Source organism: Ornithorhynchus anatinus, chromosome 17 (assembly GCF_004115215.2).
Source record: "Ornithorhynchus anatinus isolate Pmale09 chromosome 17, mOrnAna1.pri.v4, whole genome shotgun sequence".
In the NCBI taxonomy this organism is placed as follows: Eukaryota; Metazoa; Chordata; class Mammalia; order Monotremata; family Ornithorhynchidae; genus Ornithorhynchus; species Ornithorhynchus anatinus.
Genome location: NC_041744.1, coordinates 13,479,996 through 13,495,057, shown reverse-complemented (window position 1 = coordinate 13,495,057; position 15,062 = coordinate 13,479,996). Strand labels below are relative to the sequence as shown.

The following is a 15,062-nucleotide window of genomic DNA, read 5'->3' as shown; positions in this document are numbered from 1 at the left end:
CTCGGTGTAACGTTCTCCCCCTTTCATTCCCAGCTCTGTCCGACCCTCACACGGCCTCTCTTCCTTCTGGACCATTTCTCAAGAGATGCCCGCTTTGAAAATCTACCCCCTCCACCTGGACTTCTAGTCCCATCCCTTCTCACCTTCTAAACACGTACGTACCCACTTTTCTTCCATCGATTGCCATTTTCATCCACTCACTCTGATAGCCTTCAAACATGCTCGAATCTCCCCCATCCTAAAGAAAACCCTCAATCCTATGGGGTCACCTAGCCGTTGCCCCATATCTTTCTTCCTGTTCTTGTCCAAACTCCCCAGATGAGTCACACACACCCACTGGTTCCCCTCCCCTTACTCCAACTCCTTCCTTGACTCTACAAACTGGTTTTTGCCTCCTTGGCTTTTCCGAGACCACTCGCCAAGGTCACCAACGTTCTCCTTGTGGCCAAATCTAGGATTTATTCCGTCGTAATTCTCCTTGACATCTCGGCTACCTTCAACACCGGTCCACTCCTTTCTCCTGACTTGATTACTTCATCCGCTGATTCTTGCCGAGCTCCCTCCCTCTAGTTCTTGATCATTTTTCTAAAACATGGTGCGTTCGTCTTCCCATTCCCCAAGCAGTGCTAATGATTACAGTCAGCTCTCTCATTCCTATTTAAACCACTCTTCTCCCACTTAAACCCTTGTTTGCACTCTTCGTTCTTCTCAAGTTAGCATAATAATAACAGTGGTATTCGTTAAGTGCTTACTATGTGTCCAGCACTGCACTGAGGTCCCACACGGTGCTCACAGTCTAAGTAGGAAGGAGAACAGGTATGGAATCTTTATTATATAGATGAGGGAACTGAGGCCCAGAGAAGTTAAGAGACTTACCCAAAGCCTCACAGCAGCTATGCTTTGGGAGCCGGGATTGGAACCCAGGTCCTCTGACTCCCAGGTCTGTGCTTTTTCCAGTAGGCCACGCTGCTTCTCGACATTTTTACGGAGGCTCGTTTTTGCCTCCTGCTCACTCCCCTTTCAAATCTGACAGACCACATCTCTGAAATCATAAAGCTTCCTGGATGTCATCTAAGAATTGAACTCTCTGCATCACTTTTGTTCATATCTCAATCACCCTCTTCTCTGTAATCCATTTTAATGTCTCTCCCCTATTAGATTATAATCTCTGGGAGGGCAGGGATCACTTATCGAATTCTTCCAAATGCTTGGCTCAGTCTCTGTAAACAGAGACTTGACTGTGGGCAAGTCACTTAACTTCTCTGCGCCTCAGTTACCTCAACTGTAAAACGGGGATTAACTGTGAGCCTCCCGTGGGACAACCCGATGACCCTGTATCTCCCCCAGCGCTTAGAACAGCGCTCCGCACACAGTAAGCGCTTAACAAATACCAACATCATTAAACAGACACCCAGTAGATCCTATGGATTGCCGTATTTAAGCTGTGACAAAGCAAGAGACGCGTTCCCACAGGACACCACTACTCGGGGCCGTCGATCTAGCGTCATCAATTTTTAGATGCTGAAATTGCTTCCTCACAGATGGGTCTGTGTTTTAAAACATACTTTTTAGAAAAACCCCTTTTGGAGATTATTCCCTTTCTACGATTTCCCCCCTTCTCCGATGACTGATGTTGTTAGGTATCTGGACTGGGGAAGGAGTAGTCTGTTATATAGGACGTATTAGGGTTGCACAATAGTTATAATCACCTGCTGGTTCCTCACTGCTAGGGTCAAATGATGCAATGACCTAGTATGCTTAAAAACAAAACAGAGACTCTAATAAGCGGCGGGGGCAAAACACGGCACAGAGAATCAACTGCTCTAGAATACTCGTCTGGAAAGCATTTCCAGAGTCCATCCACCAAGGGATTTGGGTCCGATTTTCGTCGTCGTCGTTTCATCCGTCGCGTATCCAGTTGGACGAGGGGCAGTTTAGGTCCCGGACGATGTGTGATTGGGCGTCGCTGTAAGGTAGAGAACGACGAGCTCCGGCAATGAAGTTGTCCCACATTATTCAACTCGGAGTGAGTTTTTCCTCTGTGACACAGGCCAGGCTTGTGGAAATAAGCACTCTTCGATGATTGCCTCAAAACTGCTGGTAGTGATGCAATGATTTATTGTCTGGTTATGTTTACGGAGGCTCCTGGCTCACAGAGTGTTGGCTGCTGAACAGAACATACCAGTTCACCAGCAGGTTTGAGTTTGAAAACAACAAGTTACCCTTTGTTTTGTCTTGTTTTTGTGTCGGTCATTTAGTCGTCTCTGAGTTTCTCATAGTACCAGCGCGCCATGGGGTAGTATCTCTTTGAAAGTTCGACTCGGCTGCATTGTATTCTCCCAAGCATTTAGTACAGTGCTCTGCACATTGCAAGCGCTCGAGAAGTACCATCGATCGACTCATCGATCGAAAGCTCGCTCCTTATGATGCCCGAATGGAGGCTTTTCTCTCTTCTCTGCCCCTTTCCTTTTTAGAGAATTTTCTGTGTCGTTAAACACGTCTGAGAACGTGCAAGACGGGCAGTGGCCAAAACACATAGTCGTGAAGCTATAGAAGACAGAGGGAGGACTTTTTTTTTTAGAGTCATGAGGAAAACAGCCGATAATAGCGACGGAGATAAAGAAATAAAGGAAGAACTTCAGACACAATCACTCTTTTCGAATGCAATCAAAATCACAAGTGAGGTGGAAAGAAAAAGTGTAATTCCAAAAGTAAAGACACTTCAAAAAGTCAAATAAGATCTTTACACCGGTAGTTGAAACAAGCTGGTATGCAGCATGCAGGCGAGGTAATCAACCAATCAGTGGTACTGAACACTTAGTGGGTGCAGAGTAGTAATAGTATTAAGCACCTAACGGGTGCACCACACTGTACTAAACACTGGGAAAGAGAATACAAGAGGGAATTAGACACAGGCCTTGTCCCCTGAGGAGCTCCCAATCTAAGAGAAGCAGCGTGACTCAGTGGAAAGAACCCGGGCTTAGGAGTCAGAGGTCATGAGTTCGAATCCCGGCTCTGCCACTTGTCAGCTGTGTGACTGTGGGCAGGTCACTTCACTTCTCTGGGCCTCAGTTACCTCATCTGTCAAATGGGGATTAACTGTGAGCCTGACATGGGACAACCTGATTACCCTGTACCTACCCCAGCGCTTAGAACAGTGCTCGGCACATAGTAAGCGCTTAACAGATACCAACGTTATTAAGAGCTGTGCAGAGCACCACGCAACAGAATTGGTAGCTCCATTCCCTGACCGCAAGGAGCTTACAGTCTAGAGGACCTCACTGCAAAATTCAGATTCTCAGACAAAAACAGAGTGGGTGAGGCATAAAAGAAATGTGCATATCGTGACGGAGATCTCCATTGCCATTTTTGGCTGTTTCATTAATAAAAGCAAAAGGGACGATGACATTTTATGCCTCAGTTTATAGGGATCGGTGGAAAGTTGCTTTAAGTCGAAAAATCAACTCTATTTTCTATGAGATTGAATTCTGAGCTCCCTTCTGATTGGCCGGAGGCATTGCCTACTTAATAGAAAATCCTCTCCGAGTGCTAATTCTTCCATATCCTATTTGCCGGGGTGTCAATCCTCTTCGGCTCTTTCTTGCCTACTGAAGGTAGTAATATTAAACTAGGGATAAACCTGGTGTCCACTCAGTTCTTGCAGTTTATGGTTTTAACGTGTTTACGTGCTAAATGCAGTGATAACTGATGGCTTTTATTGAACACTCAGTGCAGAGCACTGAACTAAGCGCTTGGGAAAGTACGATTTACAGATGAGGAAACTAAGGCACAGAGAAGTTAAGCTCTTTGTGAGCAGGGAATATGTCTGTTTATTGTATTGCACTCTCCCAAGCGCTTGGGACAGCGCCGTGCACACGGTAAGTGCTCAGTAAATATGAATGAATGAAGACTTGACCAAGGTTACCCAGCAGATCTGGGATTAGAACCCAGGTTTCCTGATGCCCAGCGCTGTGCTCTTTCCACTAGGCCATGCTGCCCGCCCAGCGATAGTGGTAAGCACATATTAAGAAACCATCCCGTGGGTGTTGGGGGAAGACCGTTAATTGTTGAACAATAACCAGAAAGGCTCCTGTATAGAGAACTTGGAACTATTCTTTCACGTACAAAGTAGAAGCTCTCTGGAGCTGAAGAAAAGCATCCATCCCGTTCAGTGTTAAGGCACTGAACAAGGGGTCGTTCTGCTTCTTTCCGTGCCCCCATCCCCGTTTGGAGGATCAGATTGGTCTCCACCTGTCCGATTTCTGGACTGCATAGTTGAGGTCCTCAGCCTCATTAAAAGCACATCTCCTCCAAGAGCCCTTCCCTGACTAAGCCCTCATTTCCTCTTCTCCCACTCCCTCTGCGTCACCTTTGGACCTGGATTTGCTCCCTTTATTCACCCCTCCCTCAGCCCCACAGGACTTCGGTACACATCTGTAATTATTTATTTGCTCCCTTGATTCATTCCCCCTCCCAGCCCCACAGCCCTTATGTATATATCTCTATTTTATTTACATTAATGTCCGTCTACCCCTCTAGACTGCAATCTCCTCGTGGGCAGGGAATACGTTTTTTATATTGTACCCTCCCCAGCTTAGTTCAGTGCTCGGTTTATATATATCTGTATCATTGGTATAAATCTGTACAGAGCTGTAATTTATCTATTCCTTTATGTTATCGGCTATCTCCCCCTCAAGACCGTGAGCTTGCTGCGGGTAGGAATATGTCTGTTGTTATACTGAACTCTCCCAAGCGCTTAGTATAGTGCTTGGGCCGCAGTAAGCACTCAATAAATACAATTGAATGAATGCCAGTAAGTGCTCAATGAGTACGATGGCTGTCTACTTGTTTTGCTGTCTCTCCCTTTTAGACTGTGAGCCTGTTGTTGAGCAGGGATCGTCTCTCTCTGTTGCCGAATTGGACATTCCAAGCGCTCAGTACAGCGCTCTGCACACAGTAAGCGCCTAATAAATACGATTGAATGCCTGTCACCCCTGCTAGACTGTGAGCCCGTTGTTGGGGAGGGATTGTCTCTCTCTGTTGCCCAATTGTACATTCCAAGCGCTCAGTACGGTGCTCTGCACACAGTAAGCGCTCAATGAATACAATTGAATGAATGAATGAATGTCACCCCCACTAGACTGGGAGCTCACTGCGGGCAGGGATCGTTCTCTTATATTGTACTCTCCCAAGTGTTTAGTACAGTGCTCTGTACACAGTAGGTGTTCAATAAATATGACTGATTGACTCAAGTGGGGAAGGACACGGCATTGCCCAGACGTCCTGCCCTGAGGACAAATTTGGGCATCAAGCCTGAAAACCGTTAGGTGGCCTGGCATAGAAGGTACATGCTTGTTTTGGCACTTTCCCAGAGATTTGCTTTGTTCTTAGCAGGCTCGATTCAGAAAGGTGCTTCAAATGGAAAATTCTTCCCTAAAGTAATTCTTCCCGGGCATACCGTTAGTTGGTCCGTGATGGTCAGTATTAAAGACAGCAAAATCCTAGACTAGGCGCAGCACGGCCTAGTGGATAGAGAGCAGATCTGGAATCGGGGCCTGGGTTCTAATCCCGGCTCTGCCACTTGTCCGCTGCGTGACCTTGAGCGAGTCACGTTCGCATCCCGGCTCTGCCGCTTGCCAGCCGTGTGACTTTGGGCAGGTCGCTTAACTTCTCTGTGCCTCAGTTCCCTCATCTGTAAAATGGGGATTAAGACTGTGAGCCCCACGCGGGACAACCTGATCACCTTGTATCCCCCAGCGCTTAAAACAGTGCTTTGCACATAGTAAACGCTTAACAAAATACCACCTTTTTTTTTTTTTTTTTTTTTTACAAGTCTGGGCCTCGGTTAACTCATCTGTAAAATGGGGATTAAGACTGTGGGCCCGGGTGGGACGGGGAGGGTGTCCAACCGGATGATGTTGAATCTGCCTTTGTGCTTGGTACGGTATGTGGTACATAGTAACAAATGGCATTTCCAAAAAAATGTTAAGGGAAGAAGGTTTTTAGAGTGCTTTACTAGACCTGTCCCTTTGCACCCCTCAGTTCTCCAGGCCCTAAATGAACAGTGACTTTCACCCGATACGCATCCCCATCCCTCTTCCCTTCCTTCCCGTAATTTCGGGAGCCCGACAACAGGGCCAATTCACAATTCATCCATTCAATCCTATTTATTGGGCGCTTACTGTAGAAGCAGCATGGCCGAGTGGATAGAGCACGGCCTGGGAGTCGGAAGGACCTGGGTTCTAATTCTGACTCTGCCACGTGTCTGCCGTGTGACCTCGGGCAAGTCACTTCACTCCTCTGGGCCTCGGTCGCCTCATCTCTAAAATGGGGATTAAGACCGTGAGCCCCATGTGGGACAACCCGCTTACCTTGTACCTACCCCCAGGGCTTAGAACAGTAATAGGCACATAGGAAGCGCTTAACGAATATCATTATTAAAACTATGAGCTCCCTCTGGGACAACCTGATTACTGTATGTGCACCCAAGCGCTTAGAACAGCGATGGGCACGTAGTAAGTGCTTAAGAAGTGGCTCAGTAGAAAGAGCCTGGACTTGGGAGTCAGAGGTCGTGGGTTCTAATCCCACCTCCGCCACCTGTCAGCTGTGTGACTTGGGGCAAGTCACTTCACGTCTCCGGGCCTCAGTTGCCTCATCGCACGGGACAACTGTTGCCGAATTGTAATAATAATAACGTTGGTATTGGTTAAGCACTTACTATGTGCAGAGCGCTGCTCTAAGCGCTGGGGTGGAGCCAGCGTAATGAGGTTGTCCCCCGTGGGGCTCACAGTCTTCATCCCCATTTTACAGATGAGGTCACTGAGGCCCAGCGAAGTGACTCATCCAGGGCCACACAGCCCAGTGGCAGAGCCGGCATTCGAACCCATGACCTCTGACTCTGACCCCTTCCCCGATTAGATTGTAAGCCGGTCAATGGGCAGGGACTGTCTCTGTTTCCGATTTGTCCATTCCAAGCGCTTAGTCCAGGGCTCTGCACATAGTCAGCGCTCAATAAATACTATTGAATGCATGAACGAGTTGTCCATTCCAAGCGCTTAGTCCAGTGCTCTGCACATAGTCAGCGCTCAATAAATACTATTGAATGCATGAATGAGTTGTCCATGCCAAGCGCTTAGTCCAGTGCTCTGCACATAGTCAGCGCTCAACAAATACTATTGAATGCATGAATGAGTTGTCCATGCCAAGCGCTTAGTCCAGTGCTCTGCACATAGTCAGCGCTCAATAAATACTATTGAATGCATGAATGAATTGTCCATGCCAAGCGCTTAGTCCAGTGCTCTGCACATAGTCAGCGCTCAATAAATACTATTGAATGCATGAACGAGTTGTCCATGCCAAGCGCTTAGTCCAGTGCTCTGCACATAGTCAGCGCTCAATAAATACTATTGAATGCATGAATGAGTTGTCCATGCCAAGCGCTTAGTCCAGTGCTCTGCACATAGTCAGCGCTCAATAAATACTATTGAATGCATGAATTGTCCATGCCAAGCGCCTAGTCCAGTGCTCTGCACATAGCGCTCAATAAATACTACTGAATGCATGAATGGTCCATTCCAAGCGCTTAGTACAGTGCTCTGCACTTAGTAAATACGACTGCACTGAATGAACGACCACCTGCTCACCTTGCATCCACCCCGGCGCTGAAAACAGTGTTTGGCACCGACCTGTGAGCCTCACGTGGGACCCCCTGATGACCCCGGATCTTCCCCGGCGCCTAGAACAGTGCTCTGCACAGAGTAAGCGCTCAACAAATACCATCATTATTATTATTATCCCACACCGTCCCTTTGAATAGAGGGGAGTTGAGGAGAGGGCCCGATTGCGTGTCCATGCTATTAAGTCCATCACATTCGGTGCATCAGATCCCAGTGGAGAAAATTCCCAAAACAGGGAAGGCGGAGGGGAAAAGGGAGACACAAAAACGCGGGAAAAGCCCTGGAAATCCCCCCCCCCCCACTGCGCCTGCGCAGCGGCGCCGCTCCCCGGACCGGAAGTGCAGGCCGGAGGGGGGCGGGGCTCGCCCGGGGCGCCGCTCCCCCGCTGATTGGCCCGCCCGCCTGATTGGCAGCTGTCGTGTCCACGTGCTCGGAGCCCCGGCCCCGCTCTCGCGAGAAGTCGAAGTAAACAGACCGGCCCCCACCCCCCCCCCCCGACGGCGCTCCGAGGGGCAGGTCGCGCGGCGAGGGGCTCGTCACGTGCGTAGGTAACGTATAGCCCTCCTCCCCTATAGCTGTGCCAGCCCCTACAGCCGCCTCGGCGCCCCTGTATTAGCGGGGGGGGGCGCCGTCGCCCGCTCCCCCGAGGCTCCACCCGATTGGATGGCAGAGGGCGACGGCCCGCCTCCCGCGCTCGCTGATTGGCCGCCTTCCGCCCTTCCTCCTCCCCCCGCCCGCGGCGGGGGGCGGGGCCCGCCGGGGGGCCGAGCGGGCCGCGGATTGGCTGGGACGGGGTCGGGCCGGCGCGCTCATAGGCGGAGGCGCCTGTCAATCTCCCCCCGGGTGTGGAGGGGGGGGGGCGACTCCAAACAGTGCAGCTCGGAGCCGGACGGCGGCGGCGGCGGCCGGAGGAGGTGACAGGGGGCACCGGGGGGCACCGGGGGCGCGGGGGGCACCGGGCCCCAGCACCTTCCTCCTCCCCCCACCATCACAGGCATCATCATCATCATCACAACATTGGCCGGGCGCCTACTACGTGCCGGGCCCTGTAAGAATCATCATAATGTTGCTATTTGTTAAGCGCTTACTCGGTGCCGAGCACTGTTCTAAGCGCTGGGGGAGACCCAGGGTCATCGGGGGTCCCACCTGAGGCTCCCAGTCATAAGAATGTTGCTATTTGTTAAGCTCTTACTAGGTGCAGAACACTGTTCTAAGCGCTGGGGGAGATCCAGGCTCATCAGGGGGTCCCATTTGAGGCTCCCAGTCATAATGTTGCTATTTGTTAAGCTCTTACTAGGTGCAGAGCACTGTTCTAAGCGCAGGGGGAGACCCAGGGTCATCAGGGGGTCCCACCTGAGGCTCCCAGTCATAATGTTGCTATTTGTTAAGCTCTTACTCTGTGCAGAGCACTGTTCTAAGCGCTGGGGGAGACCCAGGGTCATCAGGGGGTCCCACCTGAGGCTCCCAATCATAATGTTGCTATTTGTTAAGCTCTTACTAGGTGCAGAGCACTGTTCTAAGCGCTGGGGGAGACCCAGGGTCATCAGAGTGTCCCACGTGAGGCTCACCGTCATCATAATCTTGCTATTTGTTGAGCGCTTACTAATAATACTGTTGGAATTTGTTAAGCGCTTACTATGTGCCGAGCACTGTTCTAAGCGCTGGGGTAGACACAGGGGAATCAGGATGTCCCACGTGGGGCTCACAGTCTTCATCCCCATTTTACAGATGGGGTAACCGAGGCACCGAGAAGTGAAGTGACTTGCCCACTGTCACACAGCTGACAAGTGGCCGAGCTGGGATTCGAACTCATGACCTGTGACTCCAAAGCCCGTGCTCTTTCCACTGAGCCACGCTGCTTCTCTAGGGGCAGAGCACTGTTCTAAGCGCTGGGGGAGACCCAGGGTCATCAGGGGGTCCCACGTGAGGCTCACAGTCATAATCTTGCTATTTGCTGAGGGGTCTTCATCCCCATTTTAATGATAATGTTGGTGTTTGTTAAGCGCTTAGTATGTGCAGAGCACTGTTGTAAGCGCTGGGGGAGATCCAGGGTCATCAGGTCCCATGTGAGGCCCACAGTTAATCCCCATTTTAATAATGTCGGTATTTGTTAAGCGCCGACTATGCGCAGAGCACTGTTCTAAGCGCTGGGGGAGATCCAGGCTCATCAGGGGGTCCCACGTGAGGCTCACAGTCATAATAACGTTGCTATTTAAGCTCTTACTAGGTGCAGAGCACTGTTCTAAGCGCTGGGGGAGACCCAGGGTCATCAGAGAAGCAGCGGGGCGCAGCGGAAAGAGCAGGGGCTGGGGAGGCAGAGGTCATGGGTTCGAATCCCGGCTCTGCCCCTTGTCCGCTGAGGGACTGGGGGCGAGTCGCTTCACTTCTCTGGGCCTCAGTTCCCTCATCTGGAAAATGGGGATGAAGACCGTGAGCCTCACGTGGGACAACCTGATGACCCTGTATCTACCCCAGCGCTTAGAACAGTGCTCTGCACATAGTAAGCGATTCATTCAGTAGTATTTACTGAGTGCTTACTATATGCAGAGCACTGTAGTAAGCGCTTGGAATGTACAAATAAGTAACAGAGACAGCCCCTGCCCTCTGACGGGCGTACAGTCTAATCAGCGCTTAATGAATACCAACATTATTATTATTATTATTATTATCAGGTGGTCCCACGTGGGGCTCCCAGGCTTCATCCCCATTTTCCAGATGAGGTCACTGAGGCCCAGAGAAGTGAAGTGACTTGCCCCCAGTCACACAGCTGACAAGCGGCGGAGCCGGGATTCGAACCCATGATCTCTGACTCCCCAGCCCGGGCTCTGTCCACTGAGCTGCGCTGCTTCTCTACTAAGCGCTGAGAGGGGGTGGGTACAGGCAAAGCGGGTTGGACCCCATTCCCCGCCACGTGGGGCTGCCCGCCTCCGTCCCCATTTCGCAGATGAGGGAACTGAGGCCCAGAGAAGGGAAGTGACTTGCCTCAGTTCACACAGCAGACTAGGGGCAGAGGTGGGATTCGAACCGGGGGCCTTCCGACTCCCGGGCCCGGGCTCTACCCCACGCTGCTTCTCTGATGTCAGTGCTGAGGACAGTGCCTGGTACATAGTAAGAGCTTAACAAATACCATTATTATTATTAATGTTGGCGGGAAGGGAAATTAGGGGGCGGCTGCCTCCCCCAGAGCCTCGGGTTCAAGTCTTGCACGCTTTTGGGCAGAAACTGTGAGCTCGGGGTAGGCAAGGATTGCGTCCGTTGTATTGTAACTTCCCAAGCACTTAGTGCAGTGCTTTGCACTCAGTAAGCGCTCAATAAATACGATTTAAAGAATGAATGAGTCCCCCCCCCCTTACCGCCCACCCCTTCGCATCTTACCTGTTGGACAGGAACTTCATGACACCCAAACCAGCTCATCTCGTTAGAGCTTTTGGACCCCGGGCTCACGATCAGTCAGTGGTTATTTATTGAGTGCTTACTGTGTGCAGAGCACTGTACTGAGCCCCTGGGAGAGGACAGCACAACAGAATTGGCAGACACATTACCCGCCCACAACGAATTCACAATCCAAAGGAAATCTGGAAGCATCCCAGCCCTGCCAGCCTCCTGCAAAGTTGTTTTTTTATGGTATTTAGAGTGCTCACTATGTGCAGACCACTGTACTAAGTGCTTGGGAGAGGACAGTACAACGGAATTAGTAGATTAGAGCGAACTTCCAATCTAGAGGAGACCTGGAAGCGTCCCAGCTCTGCCAGCCGGCTGAAAAGTTTTTGGGTTTTTTAAAAATTCATTCAGTAGTATTTATTGAGCACTTATGTGCAGAGCACTGTACTAAGCGCTTGGAATGGACAAATCGGCCACAGATAGAGACAGTCCCTGCCCTTATGGTATTTGATGAGTGCTTACTATGTGGCAGGCACCGTACTGTGCGCTGGGTTTGATGCAAGCTAATCAGGTTGGACACAGAGATGTCCCACGTGGCTTAAACCCCATTTTACAGATGAGGGGCCCAGGAAAATTACGTGACTTGCCCAAGGTCACACAGCGGACAAGAGGCGGAGCCGGGATTAAGACCCAGGTCTTCTGATTCCCAGGCCTGCGTCTACCTACTAGGCCACGTTACGTCTCCACGCTTCCCCTTCAGAGGGAAAGGGACCTTTAGACATCCTCCCCTTTCCAAGGGGAAGGAGAAAGATGGGATGTTTCTCGACTGAGAGTTGCCCCTCTTTTGCCAGACCCGTGGGTCGCCCGGACCGGCGAAACCAGCCACGTGGATAAAATTTTGTCGGTCTCGAGTTTCGTTACGGACCGTTTCGGGGATCGCCAACAGGTGTAGTTGGGGGCAGGCGGATTGGCATTGACCGGCCACGGAGTTTGGCCCGGGCCTCCTTTTAGCTGAGGGAAAACTATCTTTATCTTCATTTGACTCGCCATGGATAAATGTAGTGCTGGCCCCTTTTCCAATCCCCCTTACCCCTCGCGACTCTAGTATCCTTGAGTAGGTCGAGCACGCTTCCTTACTTCGGTTCACTCGTATTTTTGAATAGGTACGTGGTGAAAACCACCTCCCCCCCCCACCCCTTTACCCCCACCCCATTCTAAACTGTGCTTTCTCTGATCTTGGCAGCTCTTCCTCTCGGTGCTCTGGAGTTAATGTGAGCCCTCTCTTGGACTCTCGGTTCTGAATTTGGGCCTACGTAATAATAATAACCGCGGTATCGGTTATGTGCTTGACTATGTACCAGGCACTGTACCAAGCGCTGGGGTGGATACCAACCCAGAAAAACGTGAAATAAACGTGCCGCTTTCTCTTGTCATACTTGTCCCTTTGTCCTCTAGACTGTAAGCTCGTTGGGGGCAGGGAATGCGTCTTTTTAGTGTGCTGTGGCACTCTCCCAAGCGCTTAGTACAGTGCTCTGCACACGGGAAGCGCTCAATAAATACTGTTGAATGAATGACTACTTCACGTCCTTCCCCCATCTTTCTCTTAAAATATCTCGGCCTCCTTCCCATCCTCGCACTCCCCCACTTTCCCTTCAACTTGTGATACGATGTAAACGGCTGGGAATTTTGCACAAGATGAGGCAGTTATCGGTAGAAAAGGAATATCCAAAGTTGTCTATCAGAGCCCTCGTACTCTCCCAAGCCCTTAATCCAGTACTCTGCACACAGTAAACGCTCGATAAACGCGAGTGAGTGAATTTCCCTATTGTCATTCTTTTTTCTTCCTGTCTCTTTCCCGGGACTAGGCGCCCTGACAGCAGCCATGGCCACGGAATCGCCTCGTCGACCGAGCCGTTGTACCGCTGGAGTTGTGGTTCGTCCCCAAGCTGTAACGTAAGCGCGTTTCAAAATCCACCCCGTTGAGGCGGACGAAAAGTGATTTGTTTTCTATACCTGCTGTTAGTAACTCATGTTGAGATCTTTCATTTAAATATCAGAAGTAATTGCTGAATCTAGGAAAATCTTCTTTAGGAGGGCCTCGACAGAAGTAGTAAGTTTCTGAAGAACAAGAATTCTCTGCACAGGGGGAGGTTTTCTCTGGGTTTTTTTTTTTTTTAAAGTTAATTCACTACTTAGGGTTATTAGGTCAAAATCGGACTTAAAAGGCTCTAGACTTCCAAACTGGGTTACATTTTCCACAGACCATCTAGAATTTAAAAAGAAACAAAAAAACCAAAACAAAAAACCCCACGGGTTACACCTCTTGAGTTTCTACCCAAATCATCTATTTCTTTTCCAGTTCTCTTGGATGACTTTGCCCCTACAGACCCTTTTATTAAATACTTGTTTAAGATTCTGCCTCATGAAGTTCTGGGTGTCCGTCTGTCAGCACGATGTCTGCCTTGTCATTTCTTATAAATTTTCATTCTCAGCTTTCAGAAGGGAGTTGCTTTGCTATTAAACCATATGCAACAGGAAACTGCCGTTTTTGGTTCTTCTGTTTATCAGGTGGTTGTTTAGAAAGCCTTTCATTTTGTAAATTTGTCTTTCAAAATCAGACTGACAAGAACCAGGAAAAAGGAGAATTGAAGGAGGGGTTACAGAGAATAGAAGCCACCTTAATAATTGCAAATATTAGACCTAGATCCCTGAATTGTGGACTGGAGTCACTCTTGCTATTTCTTCCCTCAATCTTTTTTCCAAGTTTAGGAAGTCGTCTATAGAAATAATATCTGGATTCTGATCTACTAACATTTTCAGCCTCTTTTTTTGTTTCCAAAAATATTTGTTAAGCACTTCCTGTGTGCCAGACACTGTACTAAGTGCTGGGGTAGATTCAAGCTCATCAGATTGGACAGTGTCCATAGCCCACATGGGACTCCGAGTCTCAAGCCCCATTTTACAGATGAAGTAGCTGAGGCACAGATAAGTGACTTGCCCAAGACCACCCAGCAGGCAAGAGGTGAAGCCGGGATTAGAACCCCGGTCCTCTGTCTCACAGACCCGTGCCTTATCTACTGGGCCACGCTGCTTCTCACACTGTTGGATGTGATAAGCCTTCCAAAGGCTTTCTGTAGGGACACTGACTTTAGTATCTAATACTTCTAACTGTCTGGTATATTTTTCAATATGTGACCCTTTCTCCTAGTCGAAAACTCTCAAACCAGACCACCTCTCCCTTTTCCGTTTCTACACCCATCTTCAATTTCTAGATTCCTTTTCTCCGTTGTTGAAAGACTATGAGTCCTATGCGGGACAGGGACTGTGTCCAGTCCAAATATATGGTATCTGCCCCGGTGCTTAGTACAGTGCCGGGCACATAGTAAGTGCTTAACCAATACCACAATCGTAATTATTACTATTTCACTGACATTTTCATCTCCACTTCCCTTATTTTTTTTTGAAGTTTATCACTTCTATTCTCATAATTACTTTGGTTCTGTGCTTCTCTATATGTCATCTAAATAGTTTTTATTTTTCGTATTCTCTTGTTTTCCCAAATTGAAAAGAGTCAACCCTTGATTTTATAGAATTTTGAAGAGGCACAGCAGGGCTCAGTGGAAAGAACATGGAGCTGGGAGTCAAAGGACTTGGGTCCTAATCCCGGCTCCTCCACCTGCAGGCCTTGAGATCTTGGGCAAGTCACTTAATCCACGAGTCAATCAGCGATATGTATTAAGCGCCTGCTACGTGCAGAGCACTGTACTAAGCGCTTGGGAGAGGACATTAACTGATCCGTTCCCTGCCCATAACGAGCTTACAGTTTAGAGGCACATCCCTGTGCCTCACCTGTAAAATGGGAATTCACTGCCTCTTCTCCCTCTTGTTTAGACTGTGAGCCCCATAGGGCTTAGGGCCTGTACCCACTTGAATGTTTTGTGTCTACCTTAGTGCTTAGTACAGTCCTTAGCACATAATAAGCACCACAATTATAATTTTTGTTGC

At 49.4% G+C, this 15,062-nt stretch overlaps 1 protein-coding gene across 4 annotated transcripts in view; it reads left to right on the top strand.

Annotated features, from left to right (window-relative positions):
- Window positions 1-8,510: 8,510 nt before the first annotated feature.
- The window catches only part of BCAS3 (BCAS3 microtubule associated cell migration factor), a 633,137-nt gene continuing 626,585 nt past the window's right edge, over window positions 8,511-15,062 (top strand). For all 4 annotated transcript variants that reach the window (XM_029081827.1, XM_029081826.1, XM_029081825.1 and 1 more), the window contains exons 1-2: window positions 8,511-8,590; window positions 12,923-13,010. In XM_029081827.1, the coding sequence (XP_028937660.1) occupies window positions 12,940-13,010 (71 nt within the window). In that variant the 5' untranslated portion in view covers window positions 8,511-8,590; window positions 12,923-12,939. The remainder of the gene's footprint in view (window positions 8,591-12,922; window positions 13,011-15,062) is intronic.